This window comes from Microplitis demolitor, chromosome 8, assembly GCF_026212275.2.
Source record: "Microplitis demolitor isolate Queensland-Clemson2020A chromosome 8, iyMicDemo2.1a, whole genome shotgun sequence".
NCBI classification, from domain to species: domain Eukaryota; kingdom Metazoa; phylum Arthropoda; class Insecta; order Hymenoptera; family Braconidae; genus Microplitis; species Microplitis demolitor.
In genome coordinates, this window is record NC_068552.1 from 2,246,533 (window position 1) to 2,265,068 (window position 18,536).

General features: G+C 24.9%; 2 protein-coding genes across 2 annotated transcripts in view; one reads left to right on the forward strand and one right to left on the reverse strand.

Moving 5' to 3' along the window:
- LOC103573002 (neuroligin-4, X-linked) overlaps positions 1-18,536 on the reverse strand; it is an 89,203-nt gene that overhangs the window by 54,024 nt on the left and 16,643 nt on the right. The window lies entirely within an intron of this gene.
- Positions 2,263-5,526, forward strand: LOC103580769 (AP-1 complex subunit mu-1). The gene is made up of 2 exons (XM_008562655.2): positions 2,263-2,356; positions 3,851-5,526. The coding sequence occupies exon 2, from the start codon at positions 3,864-3,866 to the stop codon at positions 5,130-5,132; it is 1,269 nt and encodes a 422-aa protein (XP_008560877.1). The 5' UTR covers positions 2,263-2,356; positions 3,851-3,863; the 3' UTR covers positions 5,133-5,526.

Genomic DNA, 18,536 nt, shown 5'->3' on the forward strand with positions numbered 1-18,536 from the left:
CTAATGCGCTTCCGTAATAAGACGTCACAAGAATTTTAATGTTTTCTAATGCCAAAATATTTTCGATTTTATCCAGTAAATAAGAAAAATTTTTTTGACATTTTAAAAGTTATTTTATCACTTTTATTCAATGCTATAAATATTCAGTCAAGAAAATGAAAAATTAATCTGTCAAACTTTCATTAACTGCCGACATTTTTAAACAAAAGATACTAAATAAATCGTAAACAAAACATAATCAATTCTGTAACTTAATATTTTTTTTATAAATATTGCCCATAAATAAAAATTTTATAAGTCCATGATTTAATCTACTTTTGTCCTTGCAAATTTTCAGAACTAAAATTTTTTAAAGTTCAAGAATTAATCTAGTTTGGTCTGTCCGTAATGCAATTGTTTTTTAAAATAACAGGTCGAAAATAGCTTAACATTTTTGTGAAAGATCAAAAACAGATCAAATAGTCCGATTAGACTAAAATCAGATCAAATTTTCCGACCCGGGAAATATACAAAAATTTAAAAAATGAGGAACCGAAAAATTCGTAAACGTACATATTAATATATAAAGATCTAGTATACGAATTTTTAATTTTATTATTTACCAATTATTCGATATATGTGCATAATAAATTAATTTATAATAACGAATAAATAACATTTTATATTAATTATTACTCAATGGGATAGAATTTATAAAATAAGAGTTAAAAATTTTCGGTATTTTTATGAGCGAAAAATCAGTATCTTGTATACGAATTTTTAATTTTATTATTTACCAATTATTCGATATATGTGTATAATAAATTAATTTATAATAACGAATAAATAACATTTTATATTAATTATTACTCAATGGGATAGAATTTATAAAATAAGAGTTAAAAATTTTCGGTATTTTTATGAGCGAAAAATCAGTAGCTAGTATACGAATTTTTTATTTTATTATTTACCACTTATTCGATTCATGTATATTGCAAACTAATTTATAGTGATGAATAAATGATATTTTAAGTTAATAATTGATCAGTGATATCGAATTTATAAAATAAAAGTTTGTAACTTTTGCGATTTACGGCCGGAAAAATCAGTATCTAAGATAGCAATTCTTAATTTGACAAATTATTACTTTTTGATAGATTATGCCATAAATTAATTGACTTTCACTAATAAGTCACGTATTATACCTAAAAGTAATAATATTTAGTTACTTTTTGAAATAATTGACAGCAGTTGTTAGGAATCTACAAAAATTAGTAAACTAAAATAAAATACGGTCTCAATAATTGATAACTGACAACAATTGGATCTTTTATACCTCAATTAATTTAAAATAAAAAATTTTAATTAACAAAATTATTATTTTTTTAAATCTACATATATTCCCTATACATCCAGAGGTTTCGTATTTTAATACAAACACTCTTTACTTTTTACAAGTAATACGATGTCTATTTTTCTATTTTTTTTTTTTTTTTGCAATCGATTTGTTGAAAAAAAAAAAAATTCAAAAATTGTTGTGTCTGTGAACCTATCATAAATATACAAATGTAGAAAATTAAAAAAACTATAAGTGCAATTTAAAAAATTTTGTTTTTTTTTTTTATAATTTATCGTTTTGGAAAAAAAGTCCATAAATTTCCCATGAGTGTAAATATAGCAGACATCATATAAATTTAAAATTATTAATATGTAGAGTAAATAATTTAAAAAAAAATATTTTTAAAAAATACACTTATTAATTTTCAAATTTTTTAAATGCGCATTTTTTAAAAATTTTATTTTATTAATTATTTACTTTATTCTGCTGCATTCACACTTATAAATTTTTCATGATCCTGAAGTTAGCAGACAATTAATAATTTTTTGATTTTTTTTTCAAGTTTAAACTTAAAAAAAAAAAAGAAACTAAAAATATGCACATGTAGAAAATTTAAAAAACTACAAGTGCAATTTTTAAAAATATTTTTTTTTTATAATTTATCGTTTAAAAAAAAAAACAAAGTTTCAAACGTCGGCTAACCGCAGTATCATTCTAATTTTCCATCCTTAAAAATATTTTTATTTGAATTTGAATTTAAATACTTTTTAATTGTATTTTCTACAAGTACTACAATCAAACAAAAGTGCAAATATGTCAAGCATAAAAAGTCAAAAAATAACATGCGCAGTTGTCGTCATGCGCACAGATGTCAGACTCAAACGCATGCGCAGTCGCAGCCCTAGTTTTTTAATCGACATCCAAAGGCAGCAGCACCAGACGGTGTTCGTGCCAGTCCACGGTGGCAGTTTATCTCTTAAAAACCCTGTATACATAATACATTTTTTTACAATCATCGGATATATTTATAAATATCAGGTATATTATATAAATAATAAATAATTTATTTATAAAAATAAAAAGTTTATAAAAACAAGTGATATTTTTAACATGGAGAATAATTTATCGAGTAATTTATTATTTAAAAAAAAATTTACTGTTTATCTGTCAAAGTGACATAACCTATCAAAGTCTTATCGTAATTTAAATTATTTATTTAAGATTTAAGTAATAAATGATGATAATAAGTGACTTCATTGTTAATTAAATAAATTGTAGTAAAATTCAAACCTGAGAAAAATCGATAATGTGTAGTAGATATTTAAATTTAAAAAAAAACTTTATTGTTTAATAAGTTTTAGTTTTATTGACAGTAATTAGTTTAAAGTCAAACTTTTGCTGGAATTATTTGTTAGATTATGACAGTTTTAAAATTTTGAGTCATTTTTTATAGTTACTCTGTTAGACAATTGAATTTTAAAAATAAGTTGCTGGGTCATAATAAATGAGACGTTCAATTTATTTAAATTTAATCATGGAGTTGACAGACATTTAAAAATGTTGGGATTTTTTTTTTAGCTACATTACAGAAATAAATAAAAAGTAAAAATATGCACATGAAGGAAATTTAAAAAACTGTAGGTGCATTTTTTTCAAATATTTTATTTTGTGATTTACTGTTGTGAAAAAAAAAGCAAAATTAAATTTGAGTGTGATGTAGACATGATACTGAAGTTAGCAGTTGTCAGTTTTTGAATTTTTTTTTCAATGAATCATTTACGAAAAAAAAAAATGCATGTATAGAAAATTTAAAAAACTCAAAGTGCATTTTTTCAGAATTTTTTTTTTTTTTTAATAATTTGTTTAAAAAAAAATATCAAAAAATTATGAGACGCCGGGTAACCAATATCATGTAGACATCAGAATTTAAAATTATAAATAAATTGAGTAAATAATTAATGAAATTAAATTTATAAAAAATGCACTTATTAATTTTTTAAATTTTCACATGTGCATTTTTTAAAAATTTTATTTTATTAATTATTTACTCTATTACTAATTTTAAATATTAAAGCTAGCAGATGATACTGAAATTAGCCGGCGTCTAATAATTTGAAAAATTTTTTTAAAACGACAAATTATAAAAAAAAATTATTTTAAAAAATTGCACTTGTAGTTTTTTAAATTTTCTACATGTGCATTTTTTTACTTTTATTTTTTTCTCATAATTCACTTGTTAAAAAAAAATCCGAAAATTGCTAATCGCCTGTTAACTTCAGGATTATAGTTAGCAGAGGTCTAATAATTTTTGGGTTTTTAAAAAAATGATAAATTGTAAAAAAAAAATTATTTTAAAAAATTGCACTTGTAGTTTTTAAAATTTTCTACATGTGCATTTTTTTATTTTTATTTTTTTTTCATAATTGACTTGTTAAAAAAAAATCCGAAAATTTATTGTCTTCTAAAAAAATGACAAAGAATAATTAATATAATATGACATTGATTTATAATAAAAACTATTCTTTGTTTCAGACAATCATCCAAAATGTCAACCTCGGCGATATACATTTTGGATGTAAAAGGCAAAGTCCTGATATCCCGAAATTACCGCGGCGATATCGAGACTAGCGTAATTGAAAAATTTATGCCACTGGTCATGGAACGCGAAGAGGAGGGAAATCTAACACCTTTACTACAAACAGCCGAGTGTACCTTCGCGTACATTAAATACAACAACTTATATATCGTGTCCTCAACTAAAAAGAATGCGAACATTTCCTTAGTGTTTGTATTTTTACACAAAGTCGTACAAGTAATGCAGGAATATTTCAAAGAGCTCGAGGAAGAAAGTATACGGGATAACTTTGTTGTTATTTATGAATTACTGGACGAATTGCTTGATTTTGGTTACCCGCAGACTACTGACAGTAAAATACTGCAAGAATATATCACACAGGAAGGACACAAGCTCGAGATCCAGCCTCGAATTCCCATGGCTGTTACGAACGCGGTGTCATGGCGGTCAGAAGGTATCAAGTATCGGAAAAATGAAGTATTCCTTGATGTTATCGAGTCAGTTAATTTGCTAGCGAACGCTAATGGAAACGTACTGAGTTCTGAAATAGTCGGCGCTATTAAAATGAGAGTCTACTTATCAGGAATGCCCGAGTTGCGTCTGGGTTTGAATGACAAAGTATTATTTGAATCAACCGGTCGCGGGAAATCAAAAAGTGTCGAATTAGAAGACGTCAAATTTCATCAGTGCGTCAGATTATCACGTTTTGAAAACGACCGGACGATTTCATTCATTCCTCCGGATGGAGAATTCGAACTGATGTCCTACCGTTTGAACACTCATGTAAAACCACTCATATGGATCGAGTCGGTTATTGAAAGACATGCTCACAGTCGGGTTGAATATATGATTAAAGCTCGATCTCAATTCAAACGCAGGTCAACTGCTAATAATGTCGAAATAGTTATCCCGGTGCCCAATGACGCTGATTCACCGAAATTTAAAACAACTATTGGTAGCGTTAAATATTCACCGGAACAAAACGCTATTACATGGTCTATTAAATCATTTCCGGGTGGTAAAGAATATTTAATGAGAGCACATTTCGGTCTACCGTCGGTTGTTGGTGAAGATGTTGAGGGAAAACCGCCGATTCAAGTTAAATTTGAAATTCCGTATTTTACAACATCTGGTATACAAGTGCGTTACTTGAAAATAATTGAAAAAAGCGGCTACCAGGCTCTACCCTGGGTGAGATACATTACGCAAAATGGGGATTATCAACTGAGAACTAATTGATTTCATTTATTAATCACTATTTTTATTTACGCGTAATTATTGATAAGACTAGAACTCAAAAAAAATTTCTTGGTAATAAAAAAAAAGTTCTGATACCAAAAAAAAAAAAAGATACTGGAAGTAGCAGACGTCTAATAATTTTTGGATTTTTTTTAAATGGTAAATTACAAAAAAAAAATATTTTGAAAAATTGCACATGTAGTTTTTTAAATTTCCTACAAGTGTATTTTTTTAGTTTGACTATTTTTTGAAAAATTTGTTAAAAAAAAAAATCCGAAAATTGTTAATTGTCTATTGACTCATAATACTAAAGTTAGCTAACGTCTTATAACTTTTGGATTTTTTTTTCTCAAAGATAAATTAAAAAAAAAATATTTTGAAAAATTGCACATATAGTTTTTTAAATTTCCTACATGTGTATTTTTTTAGTTTGACTGTTTTTTGAAAAATTTGTTGCAAAAAAAAATTCCGAAAATTGTTAATAGTCTGTTGACTTATGATACTGAAGTTAGCTAACGTCTAATAATTTTTGGATTTTTTTTCTCAACAATAAATTCAAAAAAAAAATATTTTGAAAAATTGCACATGTAGTTTTTTTTAATTTTCTACATGTGCATATTTTGTTTTAATTTGAAAAAAAATTCAGAAATTATTCATTGTCTGCTAACAGGATCAAAAAAAAAAAATTTTAAATAAATTGTCAAGTAAAAAAAATAAATTATTTTATTATCAGTAATTTTTTTTTAATTTTTTGCAAGGGTTCTTTTGCAATGTGACCATAATAGGCAGCCAGATAAAATTTTGTATAATATTTTTAAATATTAGTACATTATTTAAAAAAAAAAAAAACAATTTATTTTGTTGAAATATTTTTTAAAATTGTAATCATGTTAATTTTTTTTTTCTTTTTTTTTTTCTAGTGTTAATAGTATTAATTTTTAAGTAAAAAAAAATTTTTTATGATTATTAAATTAAAATGTATTTATCAATAGTATTTGCTGGTAAATAATTAACATTAACCGGTACTTAATTAAAGAAGATGTGATTTTTTTTGAAAAACACATAAGTGTTCTGTAATTTTATTTTGTATCATCACTGTCAATAATGCATATATTTTTTTTTAAATTAAATTTCATATGTAATTGTGTACTTTATAATGTAGAATATATAAATATATAATATAGATATATATAATAATAAATTTTTAAATGAATAATAATTTTTAGTGTTTTGATTTATTAAATTTAAAAAATATTTTATATAAGAATTAGTCTGCTAAGAAATGATTTTGAAATTTTTTAAAAAAAAGCGCGCGAAAATTTTCTAAAGTTGGTAAATTTAAAAAGTTAATGGTAAAGACGCGTTAGGTCTAAGTATTTTTAACACATTTTTTATGAAATTATTTTAAGTAAGATGGAACGAAAAATATTTTGAAAATTTTAATGGATTTTAATAGAGAATTGATCTCTTTATTAATGGTAACAATAATAATATTATCATACACTGACAGAAAGAAAAATTAAATTCAAATAACTATTTTGTTTTCATAAATGCTCAAAATAAGTAATTTTTTGAAAAAACAAATTGTTAATTATTATCTTAAAAAAAACTATCGCTGCACTGTAGTAATAAATTTTTAGAAGATTAAAGTAAGGCAAGCAAATATTCAATTTAATTGACACGTTCTCAAGTTTATTACAATTAAAAACATGATACTAAAGTTAGGCGACGTTTAATATTTTTTGATTTTTTTTTTTTAAAATAGTAAATCAAAGAAAAATATTTGAAAAAATTGCACCTATAGCTTTTTAAATTTTCTACATGTGCATATTTTTATTTTTTTTTATTTTTGCAATTCATTTGGTGAAAAAAAAATCCGAAAATTATTGAATGTTTGTTGATTTTTGGATCATATTAAAAACATAAGTGTGAATGTAGCAGACAGACAAATTTAAAATTATAAATAAATAGAGTAAATAATTAATAAAATAAAATTTTTAAAAAATGCGCATTTTAAAAATTTTAAAATTGATAAGTGCATTTTCTTTAAATATTACTTTTTTAATTATTTACTCTGTTTATCAATAACTTTAAATTTGTCATGTCTGCTACATTCGCACTCATTTAGAAATTTCAATAAAGCAATTATTTGGTTAAATAAAAAAAAAGGAATTGAAGAAAGATTTAATCAAAAATTAAAAAAAATTATTGCACTAAGAGAAAAATTTGGTTTTATAATAATAAATAATTTATATATTGAAGTTAGCCGACGTCTAAAAGATTTTGATTTTTTTTTTAAACGATAATTTATAAAATAAATAATATTTTGAAAAATTGCACCTGTAGGTTTTTAAATTTTCTATAAGCGCATTTTTTTATATTTTATATTTTTGTCATTGATTTGTTTTAAAAGAACTCCAAACATAATCATCTGTCTGTAAATTTCGTAATCATGTGAATGCAGTAGACATCAGATAAATTTTAAATTATTAATAGAGTAAATAATTCAAAAAATAATATTTATAAAAAATGAACTTATTAATTTCAAAATTTTTTAAATGCCCATTTTTTTAGAATTTTATTTTATTAATTACCTAGTCTATTTATTTATAATTTTAAATTTGTCTAATATCTGCTGCATTCAAACTTATTTGATAACAATATTAAAAAAAAATTTTTGAAAATCCAAAAGTGCACACTTTCGCTCATTTTATTTTTAATCATTACTTTTATTTTATAATATTGATTTATTTTTTTACTATGAATTTTTATTCAATTTATAAATTAACGATTTTATTTATTTTTTCTTATTTTCAGTTTAATATTTTATTAAATTTTTTTTTTAAATATCCCGCCTTTTTGACGAGTGTGAATGTAGCAGACATAGACAAATTTAAAATTGTAAATAAATAGAGTAAATAATTAATAAAATTAAATTAAAAAAAAAATGCACTTATTAATTTAAAATTTTTTTAAATGCGCATTTTTTTAAAATTTAATTTTATTAATTATTTATTCTATTTATAAATAATTTAAAATTTGTCTGCTAGACTCAAACCCATGCCTTTTTGTTTGAGATGTCGTTTTTTTTTTTTCAAACCTATACTGTTGTGTTAGTGCTGCTGCCAGTAGTTAGAGAGAAAAAAGGAAAAGAAATACTAACAGTAAAAATAAAAACGGCAGTTAAATTTTTCGTGGATAATTAGTTTTATGTTTTTAATTAATTACAATTAAATTAAAAAGATTTGGATAGTGATTTTTCATAGGAATTGTGATAAAAAATAAAAAGATAATAAAAAGAAAAGTTGGGCCGATTAATTGCGTCTATCGAGAGTTGTGGTTACGAAGTTTCATGCGTAACAATGGACATCACGGGTTTCTTGAGTTAAAATAATTTATTTTAAACTAATAAAATGACGGGTCGATTTGATGTTAGTTTCAAATTGTTCCTTGGTAAATTCTCTGTAAGCTAGTATACAATTTAACCTATTTTGGTGTAATTAAATGAGTGTAGAAATATTTTTGTGTGAGTAAAATAGTTGGAAAAAAACCGTTGATAAAGCGCTCTCAGCGCTTTCACTAGGTACAGAATCAGTACTAATCCGAACAACAATAGACAAAAAAAGGTATGTATAATAATTAAGGACAAGATTTTTGCTTTATTTTTTAAATTAATGGCGACAAGTTTTTGATCTTACGGTGAAAATATTGGGCGCATTGAAAAAGTTTTCAAACAAAAGTTGTAGCAAATTTAATTTTCTAAAAAAAATGTTTCTTATAAATTTTTTTTAGGACTAATAAGAAAGTCGTAATTTCAAAATTAAGATTTTCATAATTAACAAAAATTTGAATCATTCATTATGAATTTTAATTTTCAAATTACGGTGAAAATATTGGTCGTATCAAAAAAGTTTTCAAACAAAAGCTGTAGCAAATTCAATTTTATAAAAAAAATGTCTCTTATAATTTTTTCTTAGGAGTAATAAGAAAGCCGTAATTACAAAATTAAGATTTTCATAATTAACAAAAATTTGAATCATCCATTATGAATTTTAATTTTTAAATTACGGTGAAAGTAGTGGTCGTATTAGAAAAGTTTTCAAATAAAAGTTGTAGCAAATTCAATTTTATAAAACAATTGTCTCTTATAATTTTTTCTTAGGACTAATAAGAAAGTCGTAATTTCAAAATTAAGATTTTCATAATTAACAAAAATTTGAATCATTCATTATGAATTTTAATTTTCAAATTACGGTGAAAATATTGGTCGTATCAAAAAAGTTTTCAAACAAAAGTTGTAGCAAATTCAATTTTATAAAACAATTGTCTCTTATAATTTTTTCTTAGGACTAATAAGAAAGTCGTAATTTCAAAATTAAGATTTTCATAATTAACAAATATTTGAATCATTCATTATGAATTTTAATTTTCAAATTACGGTGAAAATATTGGTCGTATCAAAAAAGTTTTCAAACAAAAGCTGTAGCAAATTCAATTTTATAAAAAAAATGTCTCTTATAATTTTTTCTTAGGAGTAATAAGAAAGCCGTAATTACAAAATTAAGATTTTCATAATTAACAAAAATTTGAATCATCCATTATGAATTTTAATTTTTAAATTACGGTGAAAGTAGTGGTCGTATCAAAAAAGTTTTCAAACAAAAGCTGTAGCAAATTCAATTTTATAAAACAAATGTCTCTTATAAATTTTTCTTATGACTAATAAGAAAGTCGTAATTTCAAAATTAAGATTTGCATAATTGACAAATATTTGAATCATTCATTATAAATTTTAATTTTTCAATTACGGTGAAAATATTCGTCGTATGCAAAAATCATAAGAGACATTTTTTTTCGAAAATTCAATTTCCTACAACTTTTGTTTGAAAACTTTTTCAATAAGACCAATATTTTCACCGTAATTCCAAAATTAAGATTTTCATAATTAACAAAAATTTGAATCATTCATTATGAATTTTGATTTTTAAATTACGGTGAAAATATTCGTCGCATACAAAAATCATCAGAGACATTTTTTTTCGAAAATTCAATTTCTTACAACTTTTGTTCAAAAACTTTTTCAATCAGACTAATATTTTCACCGTAATATTTCAAATTCATACCATTATTTATTAATTGTTATTTTTAAATTATCGCAAAAATCCTGGCCCTAATAATAATATTTTTTCGACAAAATCGAATTTTCTTCTTAGTATTAAGCAAGTAACTAAAATACTTGCATAGAACATTTTTTCTTGAAAATATACATTTTTTTCTCTCACTGTAACTATCAAGGACTTTAAATTTATTTTTTTGTAATTCAACTAAAAAAATTTTTATGCAAAACATTTTTTTCAAGAGGATGCTATTTTTTTTTTAATCATTATAGTTCATGGCATAAACACAAGTGCTTTGGACATGAATATATTACTGTCAACATATAGAAACACTTTTTTGTCCTCTGCTCAAAATAATTTAGTGTCTCTAAAATTAAATTTCCCTTCCATGACATTTTCAATTAGAATTTTAAAATTTCAATCAGAAATTTATCGTTTGACATAACAATAGAGATGAATATGATTTTATTCCATTTATTATTAGTTATTACTTTTTTTAATCTAACAGAATATTCATTTTACTGACCATGAATGCGATTTATGGTCTTATAGAGCATCAATTTTTAATTAAAAAAAAATATATTTAAATTATAAATTTATTTGTGAAATCGTAAAGTTAAGGAAAAAATTCAATGTATAGATTGAATTTGTATATGACCTACAAAAAAAAAAGGAAACAGATCGATATATCATTCTTTTCAATTTACATTAGTAACTTTAAATACGTTTAATTCACGTTTAAAACGTTGAATTTACGTTCGTAACTTTAAATACGTTCAATTCACATTTAAAACGTTCAATTTACGTTCGTAACTTTAACTACGTTCAATTTACGTTCAAAATGTTCAATTCACGTTTAAAACGTTCAATTTACGTTCAAAACGTTAATAGCGTTCAATTCACATTTAAAACGTTCAATTAACGTTGGAACCGTTCAATTTACGTTCAAAATGTAAATAACGTTCAATTTACTTTCGTAACTTTGAATACGTTCAATTCACGTTTAAAAGGTTCAATTTACGTTCAAAACGTTAATAGCGTTCAATTCACATTTAAAACGTTCAATTAACGTTGGAACCGTTCAATTTACGTTCAAAATGTTAATGACGTTCAATTTACGTTCGTAACTTTAACTACGTTCAATTCACGTTCAAAATGTTTAATTCACGTTTAGAACGTTCGATTTACCTTCAAAACGTTAATAACGTTCAATTCACTTTTGAAACGTTCAATTAACTTTGAAACCGTTCAATTTACGTTCAAAATGTTAAGAACGTTCAATTTACTTCTGTAACTTTGAATACGTTCAATTCACGTTTAAAACATTCAATTTACGTTTAAAATGTTCATAACTTTGAATACGTTCAATTCACGTTTAAAACGTTCAAAACGTTCAAATTACGTTTAAAACGTTTAATTTATGTTTAAAATTTTGACTTTGGATAACTCTGAGTTTCTGTACAATGCTTAATACTATGTTATTCATCTGATTTATAGAATTTACTAAGCAGATTGTAATTTTTGTATACTGTAGAGTTTTCAATGCATATTTTTAGTTAATTTGTATATTTCTACAGAATAAAAATCGTTGAATTGTGCAATGAGATCTATTACTAAACGTTTGGTAATAATTTAATATTTTCTTTATAAAAATTTTCGTTCGATTAATAAAGAGTATGAATGAATTAGTAATAAAAGTAATAATATAGCAATTTTTCAGATAAACATATAACGTTCATTACTATTTTGTAATTTTTACAATACATTTAAATTCCCATTAGTATTTCTTACGAAAATATATTAAATATTAGGCGGCTGAGGTAGCCGTTTGGTACGCGCGTGGCTCGGGCGATCACCGAAGTTAAGTAGCATCGAGCACGATCACTACTTGGCTGTGTGACCGTTTAATCACACGTCGGGTTCGAACGAAGGTCTCTGATCGCTAGGCGCAGGATGAAGATCCAGTTATCGGTAAAATGGGAATTTTATCGATCACTGGAGCTTCACCCAAATCGAATTGTACTGGCTAAGTTTTCTCTGTGGTTTCCCTAGCCACTGCACCTCCATTGCACAAGGGAGGTTGCAGGGCATCACCGTAATGATGCAGTACAATATAAGCACAAGTCGGGCCACAGCCGCACAACGGAAGCCAGAGGAGGAGAAGTAAAGCAGTTTGCGACATAAAAGCAAAAAGTGTAAAAGACCGTAATTGCGGCTATACACTAGAGAACAAAATTTAAAAAATTAATTTATATTAAATATTACAATATTTTCACGACTCGTTTTTTCCGTATATAATATAAATATCATATGCGGTTTAAGGTCACTTACATGACTTGACAGCGCTTGAGAGTGCTTCAAAGGCTTTAAAAATAATATATATTACACAGGCCATTTTTTTATCTCGGTACATTTAATTTTTTATTCAAGAGAAATTTTTTAAATCTTAACGGTGCATTGATAATTTATAAGGTTACTTTTTTTATTCTAACCTTCAAGAAATTCATTTTTAATAATAGATAATTATTTTATTAGAAATAGAAGAGTTTTTAATAAATATTGTTTATTATTTAAATCATAAATAATCGTCACCAAAAAATTATCGAAAAGTAATTGTGTAAATATGATTTATAAACAATGATAGTCAGCTTTTAACTGTATAGTAAACCACAAATTACTTTTTAATGCATATCTATATAGATGTTTTTTTTTCTTTCATTATTGAACTTGTCAACGCTGAAATATGAGGGCTTCTGTTTCAGATATTGTGAATAATCGATAGTTGAAGAGTAAGAATTAAAATGAATAATTGACTGGTAAGTAATGTTACCACAAAACGTTGCAATTTGAAAAACTTCAAAAATGGATTAGTAATTTGGTTGTTAATTTCATATTAAGGTTAAATGATAATTATTAGAATCAGTCAAAGTCTGGTTATTAATTTCATAACGTTTGTTCAAATATTTCAATAGTAAAGATTATTAGCTTACAGCTAATTACAGGAATTATTGCGAGTTGTACTCAAGATAATTCCATCAATGGATGAATTAATTTATGAATAAAATTCATGATGCAATGAATACAAATGAAAATAATTACAATAATAAAATAATAATACTAATAATAATAATAATTATTATTATTATTTATTGGGTGAAGTCGTCTTGAAGTCATTAAAAAGATGAGTGTATACACTATAAAATTAAATGAATTTAACTTTTAATTAGTAACTGAACGAAAATTTGTAAAAATATTTGATTTTATCATTTATTTTGAAACAGATCTAATTTTTCGACTCGGGATGATATTCAAAGGTTTTTATGAATATACATGAACTATTTATAAGATATCCGATGAAAAAAGATTTTATACAATTGGATAGAAAAAATGGCCCGATCCATTTGTTTATAATCGTTCATAATTGTAACTTATTTGTGTACAATTTGTATATAATCATATAATGTTTTTGTATAGATTATATATAATTATATACGATTCTATATAATTGTAGACAAATATATACAATTCTATATCATTGTATACAAATATATACATTTGTATATAATTACATACTGTATTCGTAGAGATCATGTATAATTATATACAATTATATATAATTATATACAATTATATATAATTATATACCATTCTATATAATTGTACACAAATAATTTTTTTGTATATAATCTCATACTGTATTCGTATAGATTATATATAATTATATACGATTCTATATAATTGTAGACAAATATATACAACTCTATACCATTGTATACAAATATATACATTTGTATATAATTACATACTGTATTCGTAGAGATCATGTATAATCATATACAATTATGTATAATTATATACAATTATGTATAATTATATACAATTATATATAATTATATACCATTCTATATAGTTGTATACAAATATTTAAATTTGTATATAATTTTATTATTCTTTTTTGTATTTTTATATAGAATTTTACACAATTGTATATAATTCTATATAATTATATAAAAATTTTACACAATTATGCATTACCTCTATTCAATTGTATATAGTTCATATAACTGTATACAGTTTTATAACATCTTTTTTCATCGGGTACACAAACCATTTTGGAAAAATAAAGTAACGAATCTTATTGGAGTTGTATACTAATATTAGTTTACTGTAATAACTACATATATGCTATTTCTACAAACTTTCTGACGTCGATATCGAAAAAAAAATACACTTATGTGTTTATGATTGATTCAGAACCATTGCACAAAAAAGTCATGCGGCATCCGAAATGGAAGTGGATTTCTTAGTTATTATTTATTTATTTGTTTTCAAGTTTGATACTAAGATTGAAGTGAAAAAAAGTTTTTTTGACATTTATATAGAAACAGGTCAAAAACTCTCAAAGATATCAAAAATGAAACAAAATTAGTTACAACTTCTTGAATTGAAATGTTAGACTTCAAAAGTGATACATAGCAATAAACTTAACCCTTTCCCGATAATCCATCTCGAGGAGTATCAGTGTGAGGTTTTTAGGGATAAAACCAATCACAGTTCGTAGTAAGGTTGTGTGAGTAACGGGTCAATCGTAGTAGCGCATGCATGCGCACCCCTATACTATTTTTTCTGCCCCTTCTCTACTAAACAGGCTAGTGCTCTCTCACTTTGAGACGAAAACGTACGATTCAAATTAAGAGTAGGGACTCGAGGTCAATCGGGAAAGGGTTAATTGAAGCAATCCTACAAAATTAGGTGAAATAAGGATAACAAGTGCAACAGCTTATTTCATTAAATTAATAAGGAATTTTCGTGTAAGAAAAGGCAGTTTTAAAAGTCGAGTCGTGAAAATACACAATCGTTTAAACGCTGAAGCGAAAAAAAATTTTTTTATCTTTTGAAAAATTTTGAAATTCATCGAAATGTTAGAAAATATTAATAGAATATATTATACAGCACAAATTAAAGGAAATAAGATATACTTTAAGATGCGATCACCTGAAATCGATTACCTTTTAAAGGTCTAAAGTTATTTGACGACAGGTCAACAAAAGTCAAATTTTCCGAAATATCAAAAAACTTCAAATGACCATAACTTCTAAACTCTCTGACCGATTTGGCTCATCTTTGATCTGGACTGAGCCTTTCAACTAAAAAATACATATATGAAGTTTCTTTAAGATCGGTTTAGAATTGTGGTCGCTATCGTTAGAAAACGGGGCATTATCGTATATACAAATTCAATTATAAACTTTTTAACCATGGCTTTTTTGGAATCCACTCGATTAGCTAAGATAGAAAATGGTAAAATTTTTGAAAAGTAGCGTTATGACACATACAATAGTTAGATTTTTATGAGTCTACAAAAAAAAATGTAGAGATTGCTAATAAGGTGAAAAATGGTTTGTAATCTGTTTGATTAAATTTATGTTTGATAAATATATTTTATATATTCTCATAGATTTTTATATTCTAGTTAAATTTCTATTTAGGATCCCAGTGGATGTCTTACTTAAATTGCTGGCATGGGAAATTATTTTCATGGATTCTCGAAGGATCTCATTGTTTTGCGGGTTACTATATGATCTCAAAACATTTCCATTGTTTATCGTAAATTCTCGTGTTAATTTTAGTTATGGCAGGGTATTTGGTCTAGTCAATGAGCGCGTATACAGTAGACAGATTATTAACATTGAAATTTTTTAAAATTTTCTTATTGATGGATTCAAAAAAATTATAATTCCCCAAGTGGCACAAAAAAAAAAGTTATTGAATTTATGTTAGCAAATAGTTACACAATAACAAATTGTTGCCTTAAATTTAACGAAAATATATAATATGGGAATGGTTCCCATACTATCATGAAAATATTAATTTAAAGAAAAGTGTGGAAATTACTTTTACACTGATAGAAAATTATAGGAAGTATTCCTATGTATCATGGGAATGGTTCCCATAATGATATAGGAATTGTACCCATACTATTATAGGAATGGTATATGGATGGTTCCCATATTGGTATACGAACTGTTCCTATAATATTATGGGAATGGTTCTCACAATAGTATAGGGATGGTTCCCATATTGGTATAGGAACGGTTCCTATAATATTATGGGAATGGTTTCCACAATGGTATAGGGATGGTCCCCATATTGGTATAGGAACGGTTCCTATAATATTATGGGAATGGTTTCCACAATGGTATAGGGATGGTTCCCATATTGGTATAGGAACGGTTCCTATAATATTATGGGAATGGTTCCCATAATGGTATAGGAACAGTTCCTATAATATTATGGGTTCAATTCCTATACCATTATGGGAACCATTCCCATAATACATAGAAATACTTCCTATAATTTTCTTTCCGTGTATTTTTATAATAAAATTTTGGGGTTACCCCTCTCTCCCAACTCCTACTGAATATTTTTCTAACATTCGAAAAATATTATTAATTTTGTTTATTTAAAAGTTGAAATATTAGCGAAATTATTTCAAACTTTAATCGGAAATTTATTTATTTACAAGATTAACCTTAATTACATGTTTTAATTCAGAGTAGATAATCTTTTTTATCTCAATACTGTGAAAAAGACGTCTCAGCTTTATATTTTACCAAAACCACACACCCAACAAAGAGCTAGTCTTTTTTTTTATTTACTTTGGTTTTGTCTCAGTTTGGCAGCTGTCCAATTAAAACAGATCTCACCCACGAGCTTTTGTTATTCGCAAATGGAATGTTTTGCCAGTTTTTTTTTCTATTTTCTAATTACTCAAGAGAACGTATGTTAATATTCACACATTGTAATTTCCAAGTTTCCGTTTGAATTTTTTTTCCACCATGCAAGTAATTTTAAAGGAATGTAAAAAATTGTGTATTAATTACTACATTTTTTTATACTTAATTAAAATTTTTACTTTGTTCGAATATTTTTTGTTAAAATTGTTTATAAATCATACGAAAGTGAAATCAAATTAAAATTTTTTTGATTTACAAAATAATTCTTCCTGTTAGTACTCTTATTGTGAATATTAATCGTTTCTTTTGTTTCCATTCGACTTGAATGGCTTCCTTAGTCACAAATTATGACTCAAAAGTCGAAATCGACTTAGTTTAGACTTATTCGTCTTAAATTATGATACGAACAAGTCAAAATTAAGGCGAAACGTGAAAAATACGTTTTACACTAAAAGCTAGTCTAAAGTAAGGTGAATAGATAATTTTTTTTCCACTTGGTTGAGCAAAAAAAAAGTGACATAAATGGCTGTCGGGATTGAAGAGAAGACGAATAAGTTAAAACTAAGATCGAAAAAACTCTAATAATTGACAAAATTTGGTTTTTGAAAAAGTCCAAGATCTTAACTGGAAATCGTCAGCACATTGATAACTTCAAAGAAAATAAGGTGAAACGAGCCTGAATTGTTCTGTTTTTGACTCGGGTAATTTTACGTTGTATTTTTATCCAAATCAATATAGTGACTATGAAAAAAAGTTAGTATAAAACAAAGAAGATTTAAAAATGATTAACTTAGTAATTTAAAAAATGTCTTGTTGAGAAGTAAATATATTCTGTAGAAGTTGGTTATTTCTCATTAAAATTGAAAGTCTATTTATTCTATAATTTAAATTCCGTTGTATTTTTAACAAATGTCATTTCTTCGTTCAAGTCTATATAGTAGAGTAGAATAAAGTAAAGTTGAGTAGAGGACAATAGACTTGAGTGAAATTGTCCTACTTTTATTTGAATAAATAAGCCATTGTAATGTGTATTGGCTATATACCTTACATCAATTTACTTATTGGCATTATTTATTATAATGTATGACTCAGTTTATTTAACTAATTTATACTGACAAAAAAAATTGTATTATAAATTAGTTAATAAAATTAATTATAAAGTGTAAATAGTTTGAATAACCTAAAAGGGCATATACTGAACTCTTATGTGCACACCCGATAAAAAAAGATTTTATACAATTGTATAAAATTATATATAAATTGGATAGAAAACATGGCCCGATCATTTGTATACAATTGTACATAATTATATACAATTCTATATAGTTGTATACAAATATACACATTTGTATATAATTACATACTGTATTTGTATAGATTATATATAATTATATACAAGTCTATATAATTATATGCAAATATATAAATTTGTATATAATTTGCATACTGTATTCGTATAGATTATATATAATTTTATACAATTCTATATAATTATATACAAATATATGAATTTGTATATAATTACATACTGTATTCGTATAGATTATATA

Excerpts from the sequence above, each read along its gene's own strand:
- LOC103580769 (XM_008562655.2), top strand. The coding sequence starts at position 3,864 with ATGTCAACCTCGGCGATATACATTTTGGATGTAAAAGGCAAAGTCCTG.